Source organism: Elgaria multicarinata, chromosome 13, assembly GCF_023053635.1.
Source record: "Elgaria multicarinata webbii isolate HBS135686 ecotype San Diego chromosome 13, rElgMul1.1.pri, whole genome shotgun sequence".
Classification (NCBI taxonomy): domain Eukaryota; kingdom Metazoa; phylum Chordata; class Lepidosauria; order Squamata; family Anguidae; genus Elgaria; species Elgaria multicarinata.
Genome location: NC_086183.1, coordinates 13,929,473 through 13,953,108, shown reverse-complemented (window position 1 = coordinate 13,953,108; position 23,636 = coordinate 13,929,473). Strand labels below are relative to the sequence as shown.

The 23,636-nt window shown below is 47.0% G+C and overlaps 1 protein-coding gene across 3 annotated transcripts in view; it reads left to right on the top strand.

Annotated features, from left to right (window-relative positions):
* Positions 1-23,636, top strand: part of TCEA3 (transcription elongation factor A3) — a 32,837-nt gene that overhangs the window by 3,078 nt on the left and 6,123 nt on the right. The window contains exons 2-11 of one of the 3 annotated variants that reach the window (XM_063140243.1): positions 2,790-2,852; positions 4,222-4,327; positions 5,916-6,051; positions 9,378-9,449; positions 14,122-14,181; positions 16,246-16,332; positions 17,736-17,813; positions 19,363-19,523; positions 20,485-20,555; positions 22,959-23,099. In XM_063140243.1, the coding sequence (XP_062996313.1) occupies positions 2,790-2,852; positions 4,222-4,327; positions 5,916-6,051; positions 9,378-9,449; positions 14,122-14,181; positions 16,246-16,332; positions 17,736-17,813; positions 19,363-19,523; positions 20,485-20,555; positions 22,959-23,099 (975 nt within the window). Of the gene's footprint in view, positions 1-2,789; positions 2,853-4,221; positions 4,328-5,915; positions 6,052-9,377; positions 9,450-14,121; positions 14,182-16,245; positions 16,333-17,735; positions 17,814-19,362; positions 19,524-20,484; positions 20,556-22,949; positions 23,100-23,636 lie in introns of all 3 variants that reach the window. The other 2 variants (XM_063140242.1, XM_063140244.1) reach the window with 2 other exon arrangements.

Sequence of the window (23,636 nt, the reverse complement as noted above, 5' to 3'; positions counted from 1 at the left end):
CGGTGCTAAATGGCATTGCTGGCTCACTGCTGCCACTGTGAAAGGCCGAGCTGAAAAGCTGGAGACCTTGTCATAGGTATTTGTTTACTTTGCAATGTTTGGCTGCTGTCAGGCATTGCTTTCCGAAGCTGGGTGAGTTAGTAAATGGACGGCAACGTTTTCTTTCGAATGGTTAGATTACTGGCCTACAGGCCAGGCAGATGCAAAAGTGTGCCCACTTTCCTTTGCACAACTATAAAACCGCAGAGGAACCCTGGTCTTTTCTGCATGTGGCCATGTGCCTAACCCAGGGTGCTTCCAGATGTGCCCTCTTATTACACAATCTCTCTGCCTCATTCGTGGAATTTCACAAGGTGTTCAGCCAATTAGGGCTGGCCCTATCATTAGGCAGAGTGAGGTGGTCGCCTCAGGTAGCAGATCCTGGAAAGCGGCAAGAGAAGTCTGTGGGTCATGCAGCTTGGCCTGTGTCCCCCTAAGTTCGCCTGCTGCCTCCAGGTGTGACGGAGGATGCTGTCCCCTTACCATCATTGAAGAAAGACTCAACTGCCAGTCTAGTCAGTTTTTGTACGTGAGAGGAGGTGCCATCTTGGCCTTCACCTCAGGCTGCAAGGTGTTCGGGGCTGGCCTGCAGACAGCAACATCATTCCTCCAGTGTTTTCCCATTGCTGATTCTCTCTTTTTTTCTCTCTGTAAAAAAAAAAATCTGTTAAGGAGGAAGGCCTGCATGGAAAGTGCATCTGGAAGTGCTCACAGTGTGAGGGGAATTAGTGCACCCCATAGGCAAACAGGAGACGGGCTTAAAAATCCAATATAAGTCCTACTTAAAGTAGACCCATTGAAATGAATGGGATTTAAGTTAGGCATGACTTAAAGTAGGACTTATGATGGATTTTTACCCAGGTACTAGAACAGGGTTGGGAACCTGTAGCCCTCCAGATGTGGTTGAACCCTGATTCCCATCATCCTTGACCACTGGTCATGCCAGCTGGGGCTGATCGGCTTGGGAGTCCAACCATATCTAGAGGGCCACTGCATCCCTGGAAAAGGGCAACGAGAAAATGGTGACTCTTAGTGTTAAATATGGAAAGCTGAAAAGGGTATGTTCTTCCATTATCTATATAGCTGGATTGGTTCTACTGCATTTACCAGGGCCGGCCCTACCATTATGCAGAGTGAGGTGGTTGCCTCAAATGGCAGATGTTGAAAGTGACAGAAAGGTATTGGAGGAGAGAGATGTGTGCCAAGCCCCCTGCGCTGTGCCCTCTAAGCTAACCTGTGGTGTGTCTGGTGTGGTGGAGGACTCTGTCCCCCATTGCCACAATGGAAGAAAGATTTACCTGCCAGTCCAGTTCACTTTTTTTGTACTTGGAATGGGAGGGACACATCTCGTTCATCAATTCAGACACACACACGAAAAGGTTTCGGGCTGGCCCTGGGCATTTAGTCCGGACCCATTTGAGCCAGCGGATGCCATTTTGTTCAATTTCAAAAGTGCCTGTTTTTGCAGAGTAAGGATTTAGCCCTTTGCTTCCCATAAACCTGAGCATGGCAAGAATCAGTGGAGGCTGGTGGCTACAATGTCAGTGGGGCAGTGAATCCACTCCGGTTTCAGTTAGAACCAGTCAGAATCCTAAAGGAGCCATCCAAGGTTTGGAACTCTAAAAGGGATAACCACGATGCAGAATCACCTTGGATAGCTCCATTAGAGTTCTGACTGATCCTGACTGAAACCTGGAGCAGATTCACCACTCCACTGACATCTGAGCCACCAGCCTCCATTGGCAAAAAAAGGAGCAGAACTGTGCACCCTGGAGTAAGATTGCACTTCGAAGTTAATGTTTGACTCCCCTTGCAAACTTTGTTCTAGTGTGTCTGGACTATAAATAACTCCTCCCCCTCTACCTCTTTTCAGATCACCTTCAACCCCCAGCATGTGCAGCCTTCAGGGCTGCTGTTTATACTGCAGTGGAAAGGTCCTGCAGCCATTGCAATTTTGCAGGCAGAGCAGCAAGCAGGAAACACTGGAGTTTTTCCTGCTTTAGGGGAGGCTTGTAGAGGGCTGCTGAACCTGAGCAGGGAGCGTGAAGAACATGCTCAGCCATTAAGTAGCTTGAACGCAGCTTTGCCCTGTGACACACGTCATGAATCAAACTTGCAAACACATGAACAAACTCTCCTTAACCCACAAATATGTTTAGGCAGCCCATGTGCCCGCAGATTATGTGTGTACCTAGATTATTCATTTGTGACGAACATTTACAGTGTTTTGCATTTCACACGCTCCTTCTTCCCCTATAGCATCAATGTTTAGGCTTGGCGTGCCGTTCCTTATGTAGCCAAAACAGTACCTCCCAGGCACAAGAGGGAGACATCAGCAGGCTTGTGCGGAAGAAGGTGATCAGAAGTACACCGAAGGAGTCTTGCCTGGAGGCCATCCCTCAATTTCCATAGAACGTTAAAAAGTCCTGCATGAGATAAAAAGAACATTTATGTTTAAGGCATGTCAGTTTCCCAGAGGGCCTTTTCTTCTGTCGCCGGTCTGCCGGAGGAGATTCGTAAAATTAACTCTCTCTGTGATTTTATGACAGCTTTGAAGACTAGCCTTTTCCAGCAAGGCCTACCCAGATCAATGTAAAATCAAGAATTTTTAAGATGTGTTCATTCTTGTAATAACGTTGTTCCCTGCCTCGATCCAAAGGGAGAGGCAGATAATAAATAAATAAATAGATAGATGATGATGATGATGATGTCAGTATGACATGTGGGTTTTTTGGGTCCCACCTCCCCAGGAAGGAGCTCTTGACCTGCTGAAGAAACTGAACAACTTTACAATGACCATTCAGCTGCTGCAGGTAAGGCACCGTGGGGAATGCCTTGCAGAGGAATCTAAGGCTAGATCTATACTACTGCTTTATAGCGATACTGAAGTGCAGTGATAGCTGTTGGGCACCATCCACATTAAATATACCGCTTTCATCGTGTTATTTCCTGCTTTTTATTCTACATTCATAATGATTTGACACAAGGTGTAGATCTGGCCCTGTCAGCATTCATTTATCCCACGTTTCCTCCAAGAACTTCAAGGAGGAGAACATTTCCTTCCCCCACCACCATCTTATCCTCTCAACAAGGACAGCCAGTGTGGCGTAGTGGTTAGAGCATTGGCGTGGGAGTCGGGAGATCTGGGTTCTAGTCCTCACTCAGCCATGAAAGCTCACAGGGTGACTTTGGGCCAGTCACTGACTCTCAGGGTTGTTGTTGTGAGGATAAAATGGAGAGGAGGAGGAGGATTATGTACAGCGTCTTGGGTTCCTTGAAGGAAAAAAGGTGAGATAGAAATGTCCCAAAGTAAAATAAAACAAACAACCCTGTGAGGTAGGTTAAACTGAGAGACAGAGAGAGAGGGGGGACCGGCCCACGAATACCCAGTGAGCATCAAGATTGAGTGAACTAATGCAGAGGAATGCAAAAACCCGATGGGTGATTGTGTTGTTATTATTATTATTATTATTATTATTATTATTATTTATTTATTTATTTATATAGCACCATCAATGTACATGGTGCTGTACAGAGTAAAACAGTAAATAGCAAGACCCTGCCGCATAGGCTTACATTCTAATAAAATCATAATAAAACAATAAGGAGGGGAAGAGAATGCAAACAGGCACAGGGTAGGGTAAACAGGCACTGGGTAGGGTAAAACTAACAGTATAAAGTCAGAACAAAATCAAGTTTTAAAAGCTTTAGGAAAAAGAAAAGTTTTTAGCTGAGCTTTAAAAGCTGCGGTTGAACTTGTAGTTCTCAAATGTTCTGGAAGAGCATTCCAGGCATAAGGGGCAGCAGAAGGAAATGGACGAAGCCGAGTAAGGGAAGTAGAGACCCTTGGGCAGGCGAGAAACATGGCATCAGAGGAGCGAAGAGCACGAGCGGGGCGATAGTGTGAGATGAGAGAGGAGAGATAGGAAGGAGCTAGACAGTGAAAAGCTTTGTAAGTCAACAGGAGAAGTTCTTCTTTGCCTATTAATTCAGGAAGTGTAAATTGGGGTGGTTCATATGAAACTTTCATCTCCATCCCTGGTCTCAAGCAAAGAAGACCTGGGGTGGATTTTTTTAATCACCTTTTTAAATAATTGTCACTACCTGCTCCTTTTTTAGTAATTGGGATTACTGGGGATTGAGCTGTTGCATTAATACTGACCCCTCTTCTCCATCTCTCAGACGACAAGAATTGGGGTGGCTGTCAACGCCATCCGCAAGCACTGCTCAGACGAGGAGGTGGGCGCACTGGCGAAGATCCTCATCAAGAACTGGAAGAGGTTGTTGGGTGAGTGGCTTTGAGACTTTCTGGGGGAGTTCTTACATATAGATAGGGTGACCAACTGTCAGGATTTCCCCGGATTTGTCCTGGTTTTTGTTCTTTCCATGGTGTCAGGGGGGATTTCCTATAATTTTCAATAATGTCCTGGAATGACACACCTTCCTCTTTAAATCTGCCATTAGCATGGCAGGAGGGAAGGACATGCTTTCTTGAGGCACATCATTCCCCCACCCTGAGCTCCAATTGAGGTCTTAAAGGGGAAAGTGGGTCATTCGTGGACATTATAGAAAAGGCCCCAATTGGAGTGGATGGTGGTGGTGCAGAATGAAATCCTTTCCCCTCCTCCACTCCAATCGGGTTCTTTAAGGTGGCGGGGGAATAACGTACTTTCTGCAGGACTCAGAAAGCTGCTTCCCCACACACACACACTAGGTGTCCTCTTTTTTGGTTTCCCAAATATGGTCACCCTACATATAGAAGGCCCTTCCAATGATCTCCATCAGTAGGCTGTGAGGTGGTGGTTGTGGGGTGAGGGGAGACTTCCAAAGAGGGCAGGACACCTGCACCACTGATGGTTGTGTAGAAGGCAGGGCCAGCTCAAGACGTTTTGCTGCCTTAGGTGAAGGACAGGATGTCACCCCCTTCCACACACACCCTGTCCAGTTCCAGTTTAAAGATAAAGAACTGCAACAGCTGGGGCCCATCAACAACTAGTACCAGGGCAGGATCTACACTACTGCTTTAAAACGGTTTATAACAGTCGTGACAACTGTTGAGGCCCAGGACACGCTCCCTATACAGTCTTCAAAACGTTTTCAACGTGTCATATTCTGCTTAGTGTAGATCTGGCCCTGAACAGCATACTGAACCGGCAGGTGCATGGGTCACCTGGGCACAGTCCTCCACACTATGATGAGATATTATGTTTTTCTATTTCAATTAGAGTAACAATTTCTACAACGGTATCTATACGTCTAAATTAGCACATGCAAATTTTATGCAAATTAGCACCCTCCTTTATCCTTTATTTGGGGGCCTTGCAGTTCCTCTTTTTTTGACCGTTCGTAAGTGGCCACCCTAATTTGATTTGGCCCTGAGGTGTTTGGTAGGGTGGTCACAAATAGTTAAAACCATGACGCAAACCCTTGTTGTTTATTCGTTCAGTTGTTTCTGACTCTTCGTGACTTCATGGACCAGCCCACGCCAGAGCTTTCTGTCGGCCGTTGCCACCCCTAGGTCAAGTCTGTCACCTCCAGAATATCATCCATCCATCTTGCCCTTGGTCGGCCCCTCTTCCCTACAAACCCCAAAACCTAATGAGAGACACAGGTTGCAGGAGGTTGATCTACCTTTTCTAAAACATTGTCCTCCTTTTGTTTGCAAACATATGTCTCCACAAATCGGGGATTAGAAACTTATTTAACAATTTATATTCTGGATGCACGTAAACAACAGAAACAAAAACTATCACAGGACTGACGGAATATGGAGCTCCTAACAAAAGCTAGCAAACATATAAGATCTTAGACTATTTAATTGCCTTTAATAGTAGCTGAGTGTCCATTTATTTTGTGTGTGTCTTTTTCTTTATCAGAGTCTTCAGGGACCCAAAAGAGTAAAAAGGAGAAAGAGAGAGAGAAGGAGATTGATATCTCTGGCTGGAAAGCTGAAGATACATTTTCCGACCCAGTGAATTTCTGCAAAAGTCAGGATGGAAAGCAAAAAGACAGGTATGTGACACATAAGGGCCATTCACACATTCAGATCTGTAGTGCAAAAAGAGGTTCACTTATTGCACTGGATCTAAGACCTACCTTCAAAGAAATGCTTTCATTATAGGAAATCACATTTTCGAAGCTAACACTTTCTTTTTTGCTTTTATGAGAAAATGCTACTTTTCCCAGCTAAGAGGGCTGTTGTGAACTGAGGTTCAGTCTGGAATGTTCCTGCATCCTGATTTTACTCCATTTGAGTGATAGTTTACTACTCTGGGAGCCTGTCCCATAACAGATAAAAACACTTCTAAACAAACTGTGCACCTTTGATGATTTGGTGGGTCACCATCCAGGTTTTATATCAACAGTAATTGAATCCATTACTTTCTTTTATTGAGCTCTATATAGATTTCCCAATAAAATACAAGTATCTGCACATTAAAAATAAAGATAGGATCTCCTAAACAATTTTTGTTGTTACAAAAGAGAGAGTTGCTGAGTTCATCTGCTTATCAGCTACAGCTATAGAGCTGTCTGCTCATTTATCACAGGCGAGAAGCTTCAATATCAAAGAAGGGATCTAATTCTTGAATAAGGTCACATTGATACAGTTCCTAAAGTATTACTTGATCGTTAATACTATCTACCATCCCATACATATGGATTCATACCTTTCAGTTCTTGAAAATTCCCATAAGATAAAAACATACAAAGATGTTAAACATAACATTTGTATTGATCCAGAGGGAGAGGCAGGTAAGAAATAAATGTTCTATTCTATTCTATTAGTTCTAAATTACTTCCTTGAGAAACAACTCTTTACTCATTAGTTTTCTCTTTAAACCAGGAATGGGGAACTTCTGAAATGACCCTGATGAGGCTCCCAGGGTTCCCCATTCAGCCGGCCTGCTTCTCTTGCTGTTACCTCTGATCATTAATTGGAGAGAAGAGAGCATTTCATGGCAATTAACCTCTGTTGCAAATATTTAGAGTGAGGCATTTTGCAGGCAGAACAGCTGTTGCACAAAATGGAGGCATACAGTTTTGCAGGCAAGCAGACCTACGTATAAAGGCGTGCACAAGGGGTGTGTGGGGTGTGCTCAGGCACATCCTAATGCAGTGGTTCCCAAACTTTTTCTGGTAACTGCCCCCTTGGTTCCACAAACTTATGCCCAGTGCCCCCTGTGTGTGGCCCCTTTAAATGGGAAGCACCCGCCACAGGCTTGCCGAGGGAAGGAGGGAAAAGAGAGCAAACGCCTCTGTTTTGCAGCCGGCGTGGCGGGGCACACCAAGCAGGGTATGTCTCTTCATTAGTGTTTGATGCTTTTGAAACATTTCAATTCACCGTTAAAAGGACTCTTCTTAAAAGGTATTAATACATGTGTGGATTCTTCCCCTATAAGGCTTGGGACCAAACTACCTTCTCCCATAAAAATGTCCCTGGGTTTTAAGATCTTCTGGAGAGGCGCTTCTCGGAAAAGACCACCTCGAGCGCCCCGCTGCCACCCCTTTGCCTCTTAGCGCCCCCTGCTGCCCCCTTGCCTCTTAACGCCCCCCTCCATGCAATCCCACCGCCCACTTTGGGAACCACTGTCCTAATGTCTCAAGCAATAAGTGCCAAATTGGGGGGGGAGCATTGAGTAGGGATCCAGAGGGGGATCCAGACACAGTGGAAATGGTCCTCGAGCTGCTCTCTGGCTGCCCTGCACCCTCAGCCAAGAACTGTTGCCTCTGAAAGGGCACCGTGGCTCCTGGCAGCAGGAGCAAAAAGGAATTGCTCTGCTGGGAGCTGCATTTCAAAGAGGCCAAGAGGAGTGCCCCTAAAGGCTAATATCCCTAGTAAGCCCCTCCTGTAGCCAGTGTAAGTACAACGCCCCACCAATGCTATGCCTTGAGGAGCATCTCCTCACTCTCCCCCATCACCTGCAACAGCCCTCCCATGGTCAGGCAAGCTGAACGCAGAGTAGGGCATCAGTGTCTGCAGTGTTTAATAAATAAATGAATAAAAATAATGTCCTTTATGATTGGATATTCAATAAATGTTCAACTTAACAAATGAATAAAATCCCCTGAGCGCACACCCTAATGAAATGTGCTGTGCACGCCTATGCCTACTTGTGAGTAGACCTGCAGAAGCTTGGTCTCTGGGATATGATTTGAGAGTGCTGCTGCGTGATTCAGTCCTGCTTACTTCTGAGTTGACATGCAGAAGTCTTGCCCTGCTTACTTCTGAGTAGGTTTAAACTGGTGATAATCACATTTGACGACCACCTTCTTCTTCTTCTTCTTCTTCTTCTTCTTCTTCTTCTTCTTCTTCTTCTTCTTCATTACATTTACATACTGCCCCATAGCTGAAGCTCTCTGGGCGGTTTACAAAAGTTAAAAACAGTGAACATTAAAAAGAAATATACAAAATTTAAAACCATAAAAAGCATAAAATACAAACAAAAACAGTCAATATCCTTTTAAAAACAACAGTTCTGGGGTCAGTTAAAAAAAAACCCTCAGCATATGCTGTTAAATGCCTTGGAGAAGAGAAAGTCTTGACCTGGCGTCAAAAAGATAACAATGTTGGTGCCAGGCGAGCCTCGCCAGGGAGATCATTCCATAATTGAGGTGCTACCACTGAGAAGGCCCTCTCCCTGGTTGCCACTCTTCCAGCTTCCCTCCGGGTAGGCACCCGGAGGAGGACCTTAGATGTTGAGCGTAGTGTACGGGTAGGTTCATGTCGGGAAAGGCGTTCCATCAGGTATTGTGGTCCCAAGCCGTGTAAGGCTTTATAGGTTAAAACCAGCACCGCCTCTATCCACCTGCCTTTAGCCGTGCCCACAAAGTGTGGTCCCTGAGACCTTTCCCATTTTCCAGTTTGGCTCTCAAGCAGGAAAAAGATCCCCACCCTCAATTAAACCTAAGGGTATTTCCCCCCCTGGACAGGTGTATATCAAGCTTTTTAATGTGCATTCCTTATACTAGCCTCCTCCATTCCAATGCCTCTAGATGGCCGCCTTAAAGCTTTGATCTCTGCACAATTGCAATGGGTGCATCATCAGGAACCAGCTTGTGCTCCCTCTTACATACAAACAAATGACATAATCTGTATCGGTCAGCCTTAAGCCTTGCCTAGAGCACAGAGAGATCATGAGCTATTGCAACTTGGGGAAGGGAAGGAAATGACAGGCCGTACTTCTGCTCTATTCTCCATCCTGCTTCCAAAATGCATCTGGAAGGAGGGCTCATTTGTGATTTTAAGGGAAAGCATCGCGTTTCGATACACCAAAACGAGAGCCAATTTGAAAAGCACAAACCGTTTGCTGACCTCCCTGACATTTCTTGCCTTCCAGGAAATCAAACAAGTCCGTCTCTCAAGAGGTGGTGCCAAAGAATTGTTCCTCCACTGTTCCAAAGCCAGACAGGTACGACTTTTTAATCAGAAGGATAACAGTTGAGGGACAAAACAGACGTGGTGTGGGGGAGCCATGACCAGATAGTCTGCCATCTTTTCTTTCTTCGTTGAAAGCTCTTGGGATGGGGGGTTGGGGGGTGGGATGGTGGAGGGGAGAAACAGGCGCTCTGCTTTCTTATGCCTGCATGTTGAGAATGAGCACAAGTTTACCACAAAATGTAATGATGGACACAAATTTGGATGTCTTTAAAAGAGGGTTGGATAAATTCCTGGAGGAGAAGGCTATCAATGGCTACTAGTCCTGAAGGCTACGTACTACCTCCAGGGCTGGCGCTACCATTAGGCTAATTAGGCAGCCGCCTAGGGCGCAGACCTCAGAGGGTGCAGTACTGCCCTTTAAGGGTCACAGTTTTATACAAATTAGTTGTTTTAAGAAAAAACATAATAAAGGAAAAATATAATAGTTCAGAAACTCTTCTTGAACAGCTGAATCAAAGTTGGCAATTTTGGCAGCCGGGTGGGTGGGTGGGTGGGTAGGGTGACCATATGAAAAGGAGGACAGGGTTCCTGTATCTTTAACAGTTGCATAGAAAAGGGAATTTCAGCAGGTGTCATTTGTATATATGGAGAACCTGGTGAAATTTCCTCTTCATCACAACAGTTAAAGCTGCAAGAGCTATACTAGAGTGACCAGAATCAGAATCAGAATCATTTTTATTGTTTGTAGCCAATGGTCATTACAACATCATAAAACATTAAGAACATTAAAACATTAATCTGTTTAAATCCATTAAAACAATAAAATAAATTAACATATTAAGATAAATAAGGCAGCAATAGAACATGTCGTCTTGAATCAATACCATACTCTTTGTGTTATTATTTACCTTACCCAAGGTCAGAGTCCAGACTACTAGAGTGACCAGATTTAAAAGAGGGCAGGGCACCTGCAGCTTTAACTGGTGTGATGAAGGGGAAATTTCACCAGGTTCTCCATTCTACAAATGACACCTGCAGAAATTCCCTTTTCAATACAACTGTTAAAGATACAGGAGCCCGGTCCTCCTTTTCATATGGTCACCCTCGGGGGTGCAAGTAGCTCGCCTTGCCTATAGTCTGGCACCGGCCCTGACTACCTCCAGTATCAAAGGCAGCAAACCTATATACACCAGTTTCTGGAGAACGTGGGCGGGAGGATGCTGTTGCACCCATGTCCTACTGTGGGTCCCCTGTCAACAGCTGCTTGGCCACTGTGTGAATGAAATGCTGGACTAGATGGACCCTTGGTCTGATCCAGCAAGGCTCTTCTCATGTTCTAGGTGTTGGCTTCAGTTCCCTTGCAGAACTGGAGGAAGTGTAGTACTTGGGTGACCATATGAAAAGGAGGACAGGGCTCCTGTATCTTTAACAGTTGTTTTAAAAAGGGAAATTCAGCAGGTGTCATTTGTATATATGGAGAACTTGGTGAAATTTCCTCTTCATCACAACAGTTAAAGCTGCAGGTGCCCTGCCCTCTTTTAAATCTGGTCACAGTATAGCTGCAGTATAGCTCCTGCAGCTTTTAACTGTTGTGATGAAGAGGAAATTTCACCATGTGCTGCATGCATACAAATGACACCTGCTGAAATTCCCTTTTCTCCTGTATCTTTTACAGGAGCCCTGTCTTCCTTTTCATATGGTCACCCTAGTAGTGCAATGTGTAGCGTTAGATTTAGATCTGTGTTCAGACACCTGTGCGGCTATGAATTCACTGGGTGACCATTGTTATAGTTCAGATCCCTTTGAGAAGAAATTGTCTGTACACCCAAAAGGTTTGGTCCAGATAAGGAAACAGTGTGATCTGGGGGTTGGGGGAAAGCTCTCTAGAACACCCCACTGTTGAAAGGGTGTGTGTATGTATAGGACTGCTTCAACTTCCCTGCTTTTTGTTTGATAAGATGTGATAAAACCATCAATAAAACCTCTCAATAAAATAACCAAAGGTACACAGCAATGCTAGCGGGCAGGGAAACACCTGGGCAAACGGATAAGTTGTCAGCGGAAACTCTGCAAACTAGGATCCTGGTGGATCTCTGTGGGGAGATCAATTGACATGGTGTGAGCCACCATAAATAAGTGAACATCCCCAGGCCGTAGTATGGCAAGCTAGGCCTCTTCCTCAGAATGCCTTTTCAATAACCTGGTCCTGAACAGTTTAGATGCACGTTTAGAAATAATTGCTATAATTTTCATAGGATAGCAGAGTTGGAAGGGGCCTATAAGGCCATCGAGTCCAACCCCCGGGTCAATGCAGAAATCCACCCTAAAACATACCTGACAGATGCTTGTCCAGCTGCCTCTTGAATACCTCTAGTGTGGGAGCGCCTACCACCTCCCTAGGTCATTGGTTCCATTGTCATACTGCTTTAACAGTCAGGAAGTTTTTCCTGATGTCCAGCCAGAATCTGGCTTCCTATAACTTGAGCCCATTATTCCGTGTCCTGAATAATTTTCAAGAGGAATACAATACGTCTCACCATAGTGAACGAGGAAGACACTGGCCAGGTGACCCATGTGTGCCTCCTCAGTTTGCTGGACAGGTGCTCTGTAAGGATGGGCAACTTCAAGGCCCCTGCTCTGTTCTCCCTTCATATTTCTCTTTAAACCAGCCTTGGAACATACAGACCTTCAAATAAGGACGTCTTTGAATAGAGGGGTGTTTCCTCTGAAAGCCCTTTAAGATTGTCCTCTGTAAGCAGGACACTCGGGGGGGGGGGGGGAAAGGCAGGATATAAATGCAATAAATAAAAAAATAAGAACTGTTGCCCATCAACAGTGAGCACAGTTCACATGTGGTCACAGTCTTCCTTGCCATGGTGAGAAGTATCTATATTTCTAAATTTGCATCTATGCATACCAATCACCACATGCAAAGTTTATGCAAATCTGTGCTCCCTTTTGTCCTCTCTCTTTGGTTTTTTATTTCCTCTTTTTTGACATTTCAGAAGTGGCCACCCTAGCTGTGTCAGCCAGGGGGTACCAAAGAACTTTGACTCTCCATTACTTTTAGGGCTGGGCACCCACCCCGCTATCTCCCTCGGAGGCCGGTTCGGAGCCCCCGAAGCAGCCCCGGTTCGGCTCGGGAGTTCTTTGGGGGTTGCCCGACCCACCTCTGCACTGAAGCTGAGGCGAAATTCGGGCCCTCTGAGGCAACTTGGAATTTTCTGGCCCGGAAGTAGGCCACACGGCCCACTTCTGGGCTTATGCGTCGGCGGCAGTGGAAGCCGCTGGACGCAAGGACGGCAGTGGGAGGTGAGCCTCCCCTCCCCCCTTACCTGCTGCCTCCACCTCAGCTTCGGGCCGCCTTGGGCTTCACCAGAACCACCTTGGAACCAAGCTGAGGAGGGCCGAATAGGTCCGCCTCGGCTCAGATTCGGGGCCTCGGTCCAAGGCAGAGCACAGCCCTAATTATTTTTATTGCTGGCAACCATAAACTTTAGAGGTACCCTTTCCTTGCCATCTCTTCTTTCCAAGCAAAGACGCAGCGCCCATGTAACTATGAACATACAGCACAGAGGTAGGTAAGCTTGCATCCTCCAGATGTTTGGTGCTACAACTCCATCAGCCACAGCCATCATGACCAATGGGCAAAGAATTTGGGGGTTGTAGTCCAAAATGTCTAGACTATAGTTCCTGGGTGGCCTGCCCCAGATATAGGCAGAATGGCAGGTCCTTTCTCTCTGTTTGGTTTCATTTTATTTTTTCCAAGTTACATTATCTTTGTAATGTAATATGATTTTATAACTCCACAAAATAAAATAAAATCCACAGACACTACACTTTTAGAGAAAGAATGGGATCCCAACATTTAGAAAGAGATTTCCCTGTGTGCTAAGCATGCATTCCTAATTTATTTGAAATATTTTTATCCTGCTTCTCCACTTTAAGAACACACCAAGAAGCCTTTTGAGGCAGCTTGCAAACAATAAAGCAATGAGAGCTGAGGATCAAACACTCTAGCGGAATTTGTTTACAACCCCCCTTTAACTTAAAACAAATGGAAAGAGACAAGAAAGAACACAGGCACCAATGGTATGCATGTCATGGAGAATATAAAACAACGTTGAGTTGATGCCTGAAAGATGATGAAGTTAGTAGTGCCGCACAGATGTTCCTGGGGAGGCTATTCATAGACATATAGAGCATACATAGAAGTATATGGAATTCAAGAATTCATTGAATTTGAAAGGGGTTTGAGAGGTCATCTATCCCAACCCCCTCCCCTTTCAATGCAAGATCAACAATGGAAGATGCACCTACAACATCTCTGACAGATGACCGTCCAACCTGTAACTTAATACTTCCAGGGATAGAAGGCCTACCACTTCCTGAGGCAGGTTGTTCCACTGTCGGACAACTCTTACCATTAGGAAGTTTCTCCTGATGTTTAGTTGAAACAGATGGGGGGCCATCACAGAAAAGGCCATAACACCAATCATTACCCTCTGAACGTCTGGTAGGAACATCCTCAGGTGAATGCAAAGAGAAAGCATGCGTCAAGATGGTCCTTCAGATCTATTATGAACTTAGGAGGCAAGAATAGGTGGAGGTGGGACCTGGAGATGTATGAGGACAGAGAGGGTGGCTTGAGAAGGAACAAGATCAGGCAAGGGCTGATGCTGTGGTGTGTCCTCTATCCTCAGAGACCCCAAAGGCATTTCGGCTACTTCCAAAAAGCCGCACTTGGAACTCAAGAAAGAGAGGTATGTATTTATGGCTCAAAAATGGAGCTCATCATCTTTCTATTCCCTAGGAAAGGATCTTGCTTCAGGACCCATGTAAAGAAATGGACCAGAGGCAAAAAGAATAGAGGAGTTTTCTTAGGCTGGTCGTTGGCCAATAAATATTCAGGTCCAAAATGTTATGGCAGCCACGACAGTGACTTTTTATTGGTGTATGCAGACGTTGGGTAAAATCCAACATAGGCTCCATTTTGAGTAGGCCCATTAAAATAAATGGGACTTAAGTTACTAATTTAAGTCCCATTCATTTCAATGGGTCTGTTCAAAATACCCCCTATATTGTAACTAGGGATTTGCATCACATTCAGATGAAGCTTGAAGTCCAAGCAGAATTGAGGCACGTCGGTCTAGTTCTGTTGCTTCCTGAGCTGATGTATGTTTCCTTCCAAAGCCAAAAGAACTGCAGCTGCTCCAGAATGAGGCTTGGTTAGCAACTTGTGTTTCTGAAATGCCGAAACTTTGTCTCCTTCAAATAGCACCTTTTGGTTTCGTTTCTCTAAACGCTGGTTATATGAGCAGGGGAAGGAGGAAGGGAGGGAGTGTGGTCAAGGGACTGCCAGGTCCACCGTCTCATCCTAGGGCATGTTTTACCATGGCTTCCAATCACAGTGCTTTGGAGGAAGGATTGTGTTCATAAAATTCCTCACCCTCTTCTAGTAGCAGCTGAGAGTAGGAGGTAGCTGAGTGGTCAGCTCATACAATCTGGATTAGTGGTCCAGATTTGCACCTGAGTCAGCTAGTTGCCTGTCCCCATCTTAGCATCAGGGTCAGTGGTCTCCACCCAGGTGGAGGAGGTGGGCCAAGAATCAGCAGCTTTGTAGGACCAGCTTGAGCTCTTGTTGGCCCTTTGGGTCACCTAGGGGGAATCCGCACATCGTTCTCAGGGTGCTTCCATCCGCCCCCAGTGCACCCTGAAAACGATCATGTAACTTGCCTGTAAAAGAGACGAGGAAGAAGCATCCTTGCTGGCGCCGGCATCACCGGCCGGCTCGGAGAGCTCAGCAGAAGAAGGCGAGGTGGAGAGCATAAGAAGCTCTCCACCCCGCCTTCTTCCCCCGAGCTCTCCGTCCCAGCCGGCGAGGAGGTCTGTGGGTGGCAGCGGCGGCAAGGACGCTTCTTCCTCGTCTCTTTTACAGGCAAGTTACGCAATCGTTTTCAGGGTGCACTGGGGGCGGATGGAAGCGCCCCGAGAACGACGTGCGGATTCCCCCCTGATCTCTGCAGAGGTGGTAGCTGTAATATAGACCCCTGGCTGTCTGCAGTGGTGGCACCAAAAATCAGGCCAGCACCACCACCATTGTGTGCTAAACCACCAAGATGGCACAGAGAGTAGAGCACCTGGTTCCCATTGCCAGTGTTTCTGATTCAGAGACCCAGGATTTCCAGCCCTATGACATTGTCAGTGCCCCCCTGCTGAAGTGCGGGCCCTCGGCATGCCTACCCTTTGGGCCCAGCCATGCCCACCCTGCAGGGCTTGGTGGGGGTAGAGCACATGGTTTATCCACGGATGGTCCCATGTTTCTTCTCTGGCATCTCCAGTGGGAATATCAGTTACAGGGCCGTCCCACACGACATTCTGCTGCCTGAAGCAAAGAACAAGATGGTGCCCCTCTCCCCTTCTAGAAGCCGACTAGATGGATCACAGAACCTTCCTTCAAAACTGCTGATAGGACATTGTCCTCCGCTGCACCCAAGGGTGGCATGCTATCTTAGAGGGGTTGCAAGTCAGGTCACAGGGTACACAGAGCTCTGCCCTCCAACGTCTCAGTGCCACTCGCCATCCCCCAACATCTGCTGCCTGAGGTGGCCACTTCACTCTACCTCATGGTAGGGCCGGGCCTGATCGGGTAACCAAAAATGGCTCAGACTTCCACTTGATAACCCTGAAGATTTGTTGTCGGCCAATACTGGGCTACATGGACAAAATGTCTCCCCTGGCCTGAGGCGGCTTGCAATGTTCCAAGGTAAAAGTTGGACAATTCATCCCCTTTTTGTGACATCTGTCCTTTCTCTTCCCTGACAAAGGAGAGACTCTGAAGACTCAAGATCTTCCATCTTCACTGCTACCTCCTCTTCCTCATCCTCTTCTCCCAAGAGACTGTCAATGGACAGGTAAGCGAACCTGTCAGTTGTGCCAATTGCACCCAGCTGGACTTTTTTTACGGCATCATTGCTTGTCTGACAAGCCAAGAGGGCTTTTCTCGCAGTCCTAGTCCAGAAACCGTATTTGTACAGATCCCTTAAGACAGGGGCGGGCAATTCCCAGGAGTAGGGATGCTGCTTTCCTTCCAAATTCCACCAGAGGTCGCACTCCTGCTGCTCAGCTGAAATGTGGTGTTGTGGTGGTGGCAACGAGGAAAACAGCATGCTTTTAAAAGTCGAAAGTGAGGTTTGCTGCTGAAATTTGGTGTTAGAATATGGGGGAGGCAGGGGTATTTTGCTTTAACAAAAAACCAAAAATGAGCCTGTTTTGACCGCTGCTGTTTTTCCAGATTTTGCTGGCAAACCGCACTTTTGGCTTTTAAAAAAGTAGGCTGCTTTTCCTTCCTGCCGTGCTGCGCTACCAAATTTTGGAGCCAAATTTCGTGTCTTGGCAGAGGGAGGCCTATGGAAGCTACACACACACACACACACACACACACACACACACACACAGCATACGACCTCTGCCCTAAGGAGAAGGAGCTTTCCTAGTCTAACCTATTCTCGTGATGTATTTTACATGATGTCTTTCGTATCACTGGAAATGGTGAGATCAAAGAAATGTTGGGAGATGACAGTAACAAGTGGGACCCACCACAAGATGTTGAAGTGTGGAGTGCCCCTCTTTGGGGGTCCACCCAGCCATGCCCTTCTCCAGGATACTCCGTTCCCCCTTTTTTATTCTCTTTTGTTCCAATGGACACTCAACATTCTGTGGCCGTTGAACATGGTCATTCCTCACTGAGCTGTCCCAGTCTCCCCCCGCTTCCCCAAATATTTTTTTGCTCTTTTGCAAACCTTGGGGTTTCCCTGAGCTTGCTGACATATCCCTCTTATGTATGGGTGGTGCTGTTTTGACTGCATAAGGGTGCCTTGGTGCCTTTTGCTGGCCAACTCAGCTGCCAGGCTGGCAATCAACTTGTCATTAGGCACACAGGGCAATGGATTCATCCCCACCTCCCAACATAAGTGAGAGCTGTGGGAAGGGCAGAACTATGATCAACTCTGAGCTCAAACCAAGGCTCCAGTTGCAGCTAAAGGCATTCTTGGAGAGTCAAAGGAAGGATGTTGTCTTAGCTAAGCACTAGATGTGAGGTCCATTCACATCTCCTGAAAGGGGAGGTTCACCAGGGTGTGTGCTTCATAGTGTTCCTTTCACTGTCAATCATGTGTAATTTGAGGGGGGCATTTTCTTTCTAGAGTTGAACTTCTTTTTATTATACAATTAAACTGGACATGGAAATCCACCCCATTCTTTCTGCAGGGCACAGCTTTGGGATCATGTATCTCTAATCTCTCTGTCTCCTCTCCAGGAGAACCTCTACAGGCTCCAACTCAGCTACATCTCCTACTGGTTCTCAGAAAAACTCTACTGATGGCAAAGAGGAGAGGTATGGGATGGGGACGGGGGTTTCCAATCCCAATGCAAGGAAGATGAAACTGGATATAGGGAGTGAAGGCAACCAAAAGGAATCCCTGTAGGTTTGAGACTAAAGAATAGGGATGTGCTCCGCTTCTAATCGGACCGGCAAATTAGAAGCGGAGTGGGGTGCTTCGCCTCCCCTTAAGGCGGAGGCGAAGAGGGTTGGGGGGCCGGCGGAGCGTGGCGAAGAGGATCGAGGTGAAGGCGGATCCTTCGTCTCGATCCGGAGCTCCGCTGGAAAGGTAAGTGGGGTTTGCTGGGCCCTGCCTCTGTCGCTGTCGCCCATGCGGCGACGGTGGCAGGGCCCGGTAAACCTCCTCCCGCCCTCCTCTCCCTTACCTGCCTCCGTCCGCAGTCCGTCAGCTTCTTCATTTGAGCCCGCGGTTCAACCAGGAAGTCTGGTTGAACCGCGGCCGCAAGTGCGGCCCAGACTTCCTGGTTGAACCGCGGGCTCAATTGAAGAAGCCAACGGACCGCAGACGGAGGCAGGTAAGGCCCCCCTCCCACTTGGTCCCTTACCGGGCTCTGCCGTGCGGCGACGGGCGGCGACGGCGGCAGGGCCCGGTAACCCCCCCCCCCGCCCTCCTCTCCCGGCCTTACCTGGCACCACTCCCCTCCACTGCGGAGCTCCGATTCGGAGCCGGAGCTCCGTGGCGAAGAGGAGCGGAGTATGGGCGGAGCGGCGCAGAGCGGAGTGGGCTGATCCGAAATTTTCAGATCGGCCCACGGGGCGGTGCGGGGGGTCCGTGCACACCCCTACTAAAGAACATAAGAACAACCCGGGTGGATCAAACCTAGTACACCATCCCTTTTCCCACTGTGGCCAGTGAGATGCTTCTGGGAAGCCCACAAGTAGGGCATGAAAGCTATAGCTCCTTTCTGCTCATGTTCCACAGCAACTGGTATTGAGAGGCATACTGCTTCTGTGACTGGAGGTTGCATATAGCCATCAGGACTAGCAGTCATAGGGTGGCCATGTCAAAAGAACATAAGAAGAGCCATGCTGGATCATACTAAGGGCCCGTCTTATCCAGCATTCTGTTCACACAGTGGCCAACTGGATGCCCATGGGAAACCCACAAGCAAGATATGAGTGCAAAAGTACTCTTCGGACCATGTTCCCCAGCAACAGGTGTACATAGTAGGGCTGTGCTCCGCTTTTCCTCGGACCGGAGAAGCAGAAGCGGATCGGGGGGGGGGGGGCTTCGCCTCCCCTTAAGGCGGAGGCGAAGAGGATCGGGGGAGCAGCGGAGCGTTGCGGAGCGGATCGAGGTGAAGGCGGATCCTTCGCCTCGATTCAGAGCTCCATAAAAAAGGTAAGGGGGGGGGTTACTTGGCCCTGCAGCTGTCACTGCCGCCCATGCAGCGACGGTGGCACAGCCAGGTAAGGGGGAGGGGGGGGTCTTACCTGCATCCGTCCGGCTGGCCCTGAGGACATTCGGGGCAGGGAGGTTCACCATGAAAGTATTCGTGATCTTCAACTTATGTGAAGATCTGTCATTTGCTGCTCTGTTTAGGTCAAGTAGCAAACCTCGACCAGATGTGCCCAAGACACCTGCCAGCCCTGTCTCTCCGTCATTTGCATCTTCCAACTGCTTTTTGGAATCCTGTTACCTGACAGGGGACTCCGTCCGGGACAAATGCATCGAGATGGTCTCTGCAGCTCTGAAAATGGATGGTGAGGGATAGAAAAAAAAGCTCTGTGGCTTAGAATCTTTGCAAAGCGAGAGTCCGGTGCTCAAAGTCACAGTTAGGAGCAGGAAAAGGAATCACATGTTCATAATTTAGACTGTGTGTATGTGTGTGTGAGAGAGAGAGAGAGAGGAAGAGATTGAGATAAATACTTTTAATTTAGGGCATCGTTACATTAAGGGGAAATTGCATTGCTTACCAAAGCATTTGGGCTTCCTGCTTTTTGGCACGATTGTTACTGGCTGCATTACATGGATGAAGTGGGGCGACCACGTGGTTTGAATTCAATGCTTCTCTAAGCGTGCTCTGCTCACATCCATTGAGACAGTGCCATCTGGTGGCAGAAGACCCCACTTTAAAAGCGGTTCTTTTCCTGACGTGATTTCCATTGAATGCCACGGGAAATGTCCTGGTTGTTCACGACATAGTGTAAAAGACCCACAAACTTTCATAAGTGGCCAATCAACAGCTTGCAATAAATTATCATTTAGAGGAGCCTAAAATACTTTAATAAGAACTTACTATTGATTTGCATAGTGTGATTTTTATTCGCGTAACTTTTTTGGTGTATAGTTTTTAGATTACCGTGATGCTAATGCTGCCAGATATACTTCATGAACTACCTGTATGGCTGCTGTTGTTGTTTTTGTTTATTATTCCTAATAGAGTCATATTTTAGTGGGCATTCTTTAGGTAAAGTCTGTCTTACATTGTAGCTATATCTACTGTTAATTTAAACTATAATTTTGGATGTTTCTCCCCTTTTAATATGCTGCTTTATCATTTGTTTCTTAAGCAAAATTTGAATCTACGTTAATCTTTTTTTAAAAAAAGGTGACAACACAAATTACATAAATAAACAAGCACATCTTTCCATGGATGAATACATAATTGGACCCAAATATCCTGTTCTGACCCTCCCCTCTTTGCACCTTTCCCCCCCTTAGATGATTACAAGCAGTTTGGAGTCAATTGTGACAAGATGGCAGCTGAAATTGAAGATCATATCCTTTGGATTGTATGGATCGTTGGGTGTCAATATGCGCTAGAACAGGAATGGGGAACATTTATTTATTTATTCAAAACATTTGTATCCCACCCTATTTCACTAGGATCTTAGGGTGGCATACAGATAAAATCATACAATATAAAACAATAAATATACACAGCTAAAAACAAATTAAACCATGGATCAAGTTAAAACCAGTATATAATTTTAAAGCAGTAAAAACAATTAAATTGGTTAAAACAATGTGCAAGCCTGGAGAATTTAACAATTAAAGGCTTTGTTAGAAAGCCATGTTTTCACTTGGCGCTGGAATAAAATCAGCGTTGGCGCCAGTCGGGCCTCCAAGGGGAGGGCATTCCACAGTCGGGGTGCCACAAGAGAGAAAGCCCTCTCCCATGTCCCACCATGGCGTATGCGTTGCGAACATGTGGTTCTCCAAGATTTTGTTGAACTGCAGGTCCCATCAGCCCTAGGTAGCATAGCCAATGGTGAGGATGATGGCAGTTGGAGTCTGGAAGGCCACATGTTCACCATCCTTGGGATAGAGGAAGCTGTAGTGGTCCCTTCGAGGGGCTGGTGATGATTGAACCTGAATATCCGGAACAAACTAAGGCAGTGCAAATTAGTGATAGGGAGAATTGTGTTTGGTTCAGTGAACCAACCTAATGTGCACTTAAGATCATAACAACATCAGAAGAGCCCTGCTGGATCAGACCAAGGGTCCATCTAGTCCAGCACTCTGCTCACACAGTGGCCAACCAGCCATCGGCCAGGGATGAACAAGCAGGACATGGTGCAACAGCACCCTCCCACCCATGTTCCCCAGCAACTGATGCACACAGGCTTATTGCCACGAATACTAGAGATGGACACAATGGAAAACTCCATGGAGCCTTCCCTGGACTAAAATGCTGAATGGAATACAGTTACTCTTTTGGACTGTGTGTTTCTCTGTATTTTGCAGTGAGGTTCTCAGCTCAATTTTTTTTTGTCCAAAAATGCAAATATTTTTGTTGCAGGTCCCACTTGTGAAACAATTATTTTCTTTAGCACCTCCTGGGGTGTCTCCTTTTGGGGGATGGGGAACTGAAGGGTTATTCCCTTTCCCCCAGTATTACTACTTCCAACAAAATGGCAGTCACAGCAGCTCCTTTTAAGTATGTCAGTAGACTAGAACAGAGATCTCTTAGGCTCAGTTCAGACAACACATTTCTCTACGCAGTGGGAAAACTCTACTCAACGGTTGAATTTTTGGGAGGTACTCGCCACACCACAGGTTCTAACTTCACCATTGTGTGACTATGGGCTACCGTGGAGTTGAGTAAAAGTTCCTGCACCGTCTCCTCCCCCAGTCCTCCTGATGCTATCCCGTTAGCTATTGCTGCAAAAAACCCAATTCTCGGCGGCTCTCCTAGAGCGGCACTCGCTCCTTTCACCGCTCTTGCCAAAGAACTCTGTAGCCAGTGGGAAAAGTCAACTCAACGCAATGGAAAATTCCACAGGGCCTTCCACACAACACAATGGTTGTGCAGGAACTCTCCTTTGCACAGCATGGATATTCAGTGTGGAGTATTTTCTAAAATAACAACAACACTCCACTGTGGGGTGGAGTTTTCCCTCCAGACAACACATTTCTCAACAGTGGTGTAAAAACTCCACTGTGGAATTCTAAACCTACCGTTGAGAAATGTGTTGTCTGAACTGAGACTTAATATCACATCTGTTTTGGCCCAGGAGGGTTACTGGCCACCACTGGGACAAAAAAAGAGTTTCTATATCAGGGGATTGAACCATTTAGCCCACTATTGTCAATTAGGACTGGTAGTAGCTTTCTAAGGCAAGACAGAGTAACCTCCATCCACTGGCCTTATCTGGCCTGCACTGGGGTGCAATCCAAGGTGCAGAACCTATTTTGGGGATGGGTTCAGCAGCTTGGATCCCTTCTTTAGAATTCTGGCTGACTCTGATTGCAACCCAGAATGGATTCACAGCTCCACAAAAATCGGAGCCACCAGCCTCCACTGCAACCCCTGGCCCAAAAGTGCCCCCCACCCTGCCCTGCCCCAGGGCAACCTTTTCCAGCCTGCAGCCTCTCAGATATATTCAACTGCAACTCCCAGTACCCTCAGCCAGCATGGCCAATTATTAGAACCTATTGGGGGTGTCAAGTGTCCAGCCACGCTGCACGGGGATGATGGGAGTTGTAGTCTAACCCATCTAGAGGCTGTTTCAGGATCACAGGCAGAGGTCTATTGCATCACCTGCTCCGTGAGGTCCTTCTTTTCCTACCAGAAGTGTGATGGATTGAACCTGGGACCTTCTGCCCCCCCAAAGCATGTGCTCTATCCACTGAGCTACTCCTCTTCTCCACTCAACCCTTGATCCTTGATGCTGCCACATATCTACCAGGAGCTGAAGGCCACCGATATGAAGTACCGTAACCGGGTGAGGAGCCGGATCAGCAACCTGAAGGACCCCAAGAATCCCGGCTTGCGACGAAATGTCTTATGCGGAGCCATATCACCTGGGCGCATTGCCAAGATGACCGCAGAAGTAAGTGTGGAGAGGCCTGTCGGATTACAGCGGATCTTTACCACAGTCTACAGTTAGGAACACAGAAAGCTGCCTTCCATGGAATGCCTGGGCGGTTCTGAGTTGGGTGGACCACTGGTCCGACTCGGCACGAGGCAGATTTCTATGTACCATGCTAGAAGAGGCATCCCTCTTGTGTACGAGAGAATGCCTCTTTGAAGGCAGTGCTTGCTGACGTCACTTTTTTGTAGAATCCTATGGGGACATTGGGACATCCGGTTCTTTTTTGGCTTGACCGAGTTCCGTGGTATGTACATCTCGCTTTGCGTCTGCAAGCCGAGCTGTTCCCCAAACTCTGGGAACTTTTTTTTTTTTTGCACATTTTGGGGATGGGGGGAAGCTTCTGCAATTTGTGCAAATTTCTGAGCAATGTATGAACATTTCTGAGCCATGTGGGCAAAATGACGGTCAGATCCAGCTGTAATTTGTTCAAATTCGCACACGCCCAAATGGAGTTCTCTGACATTCTTAGAATCATAGATTTGGGTGGGGACTTGC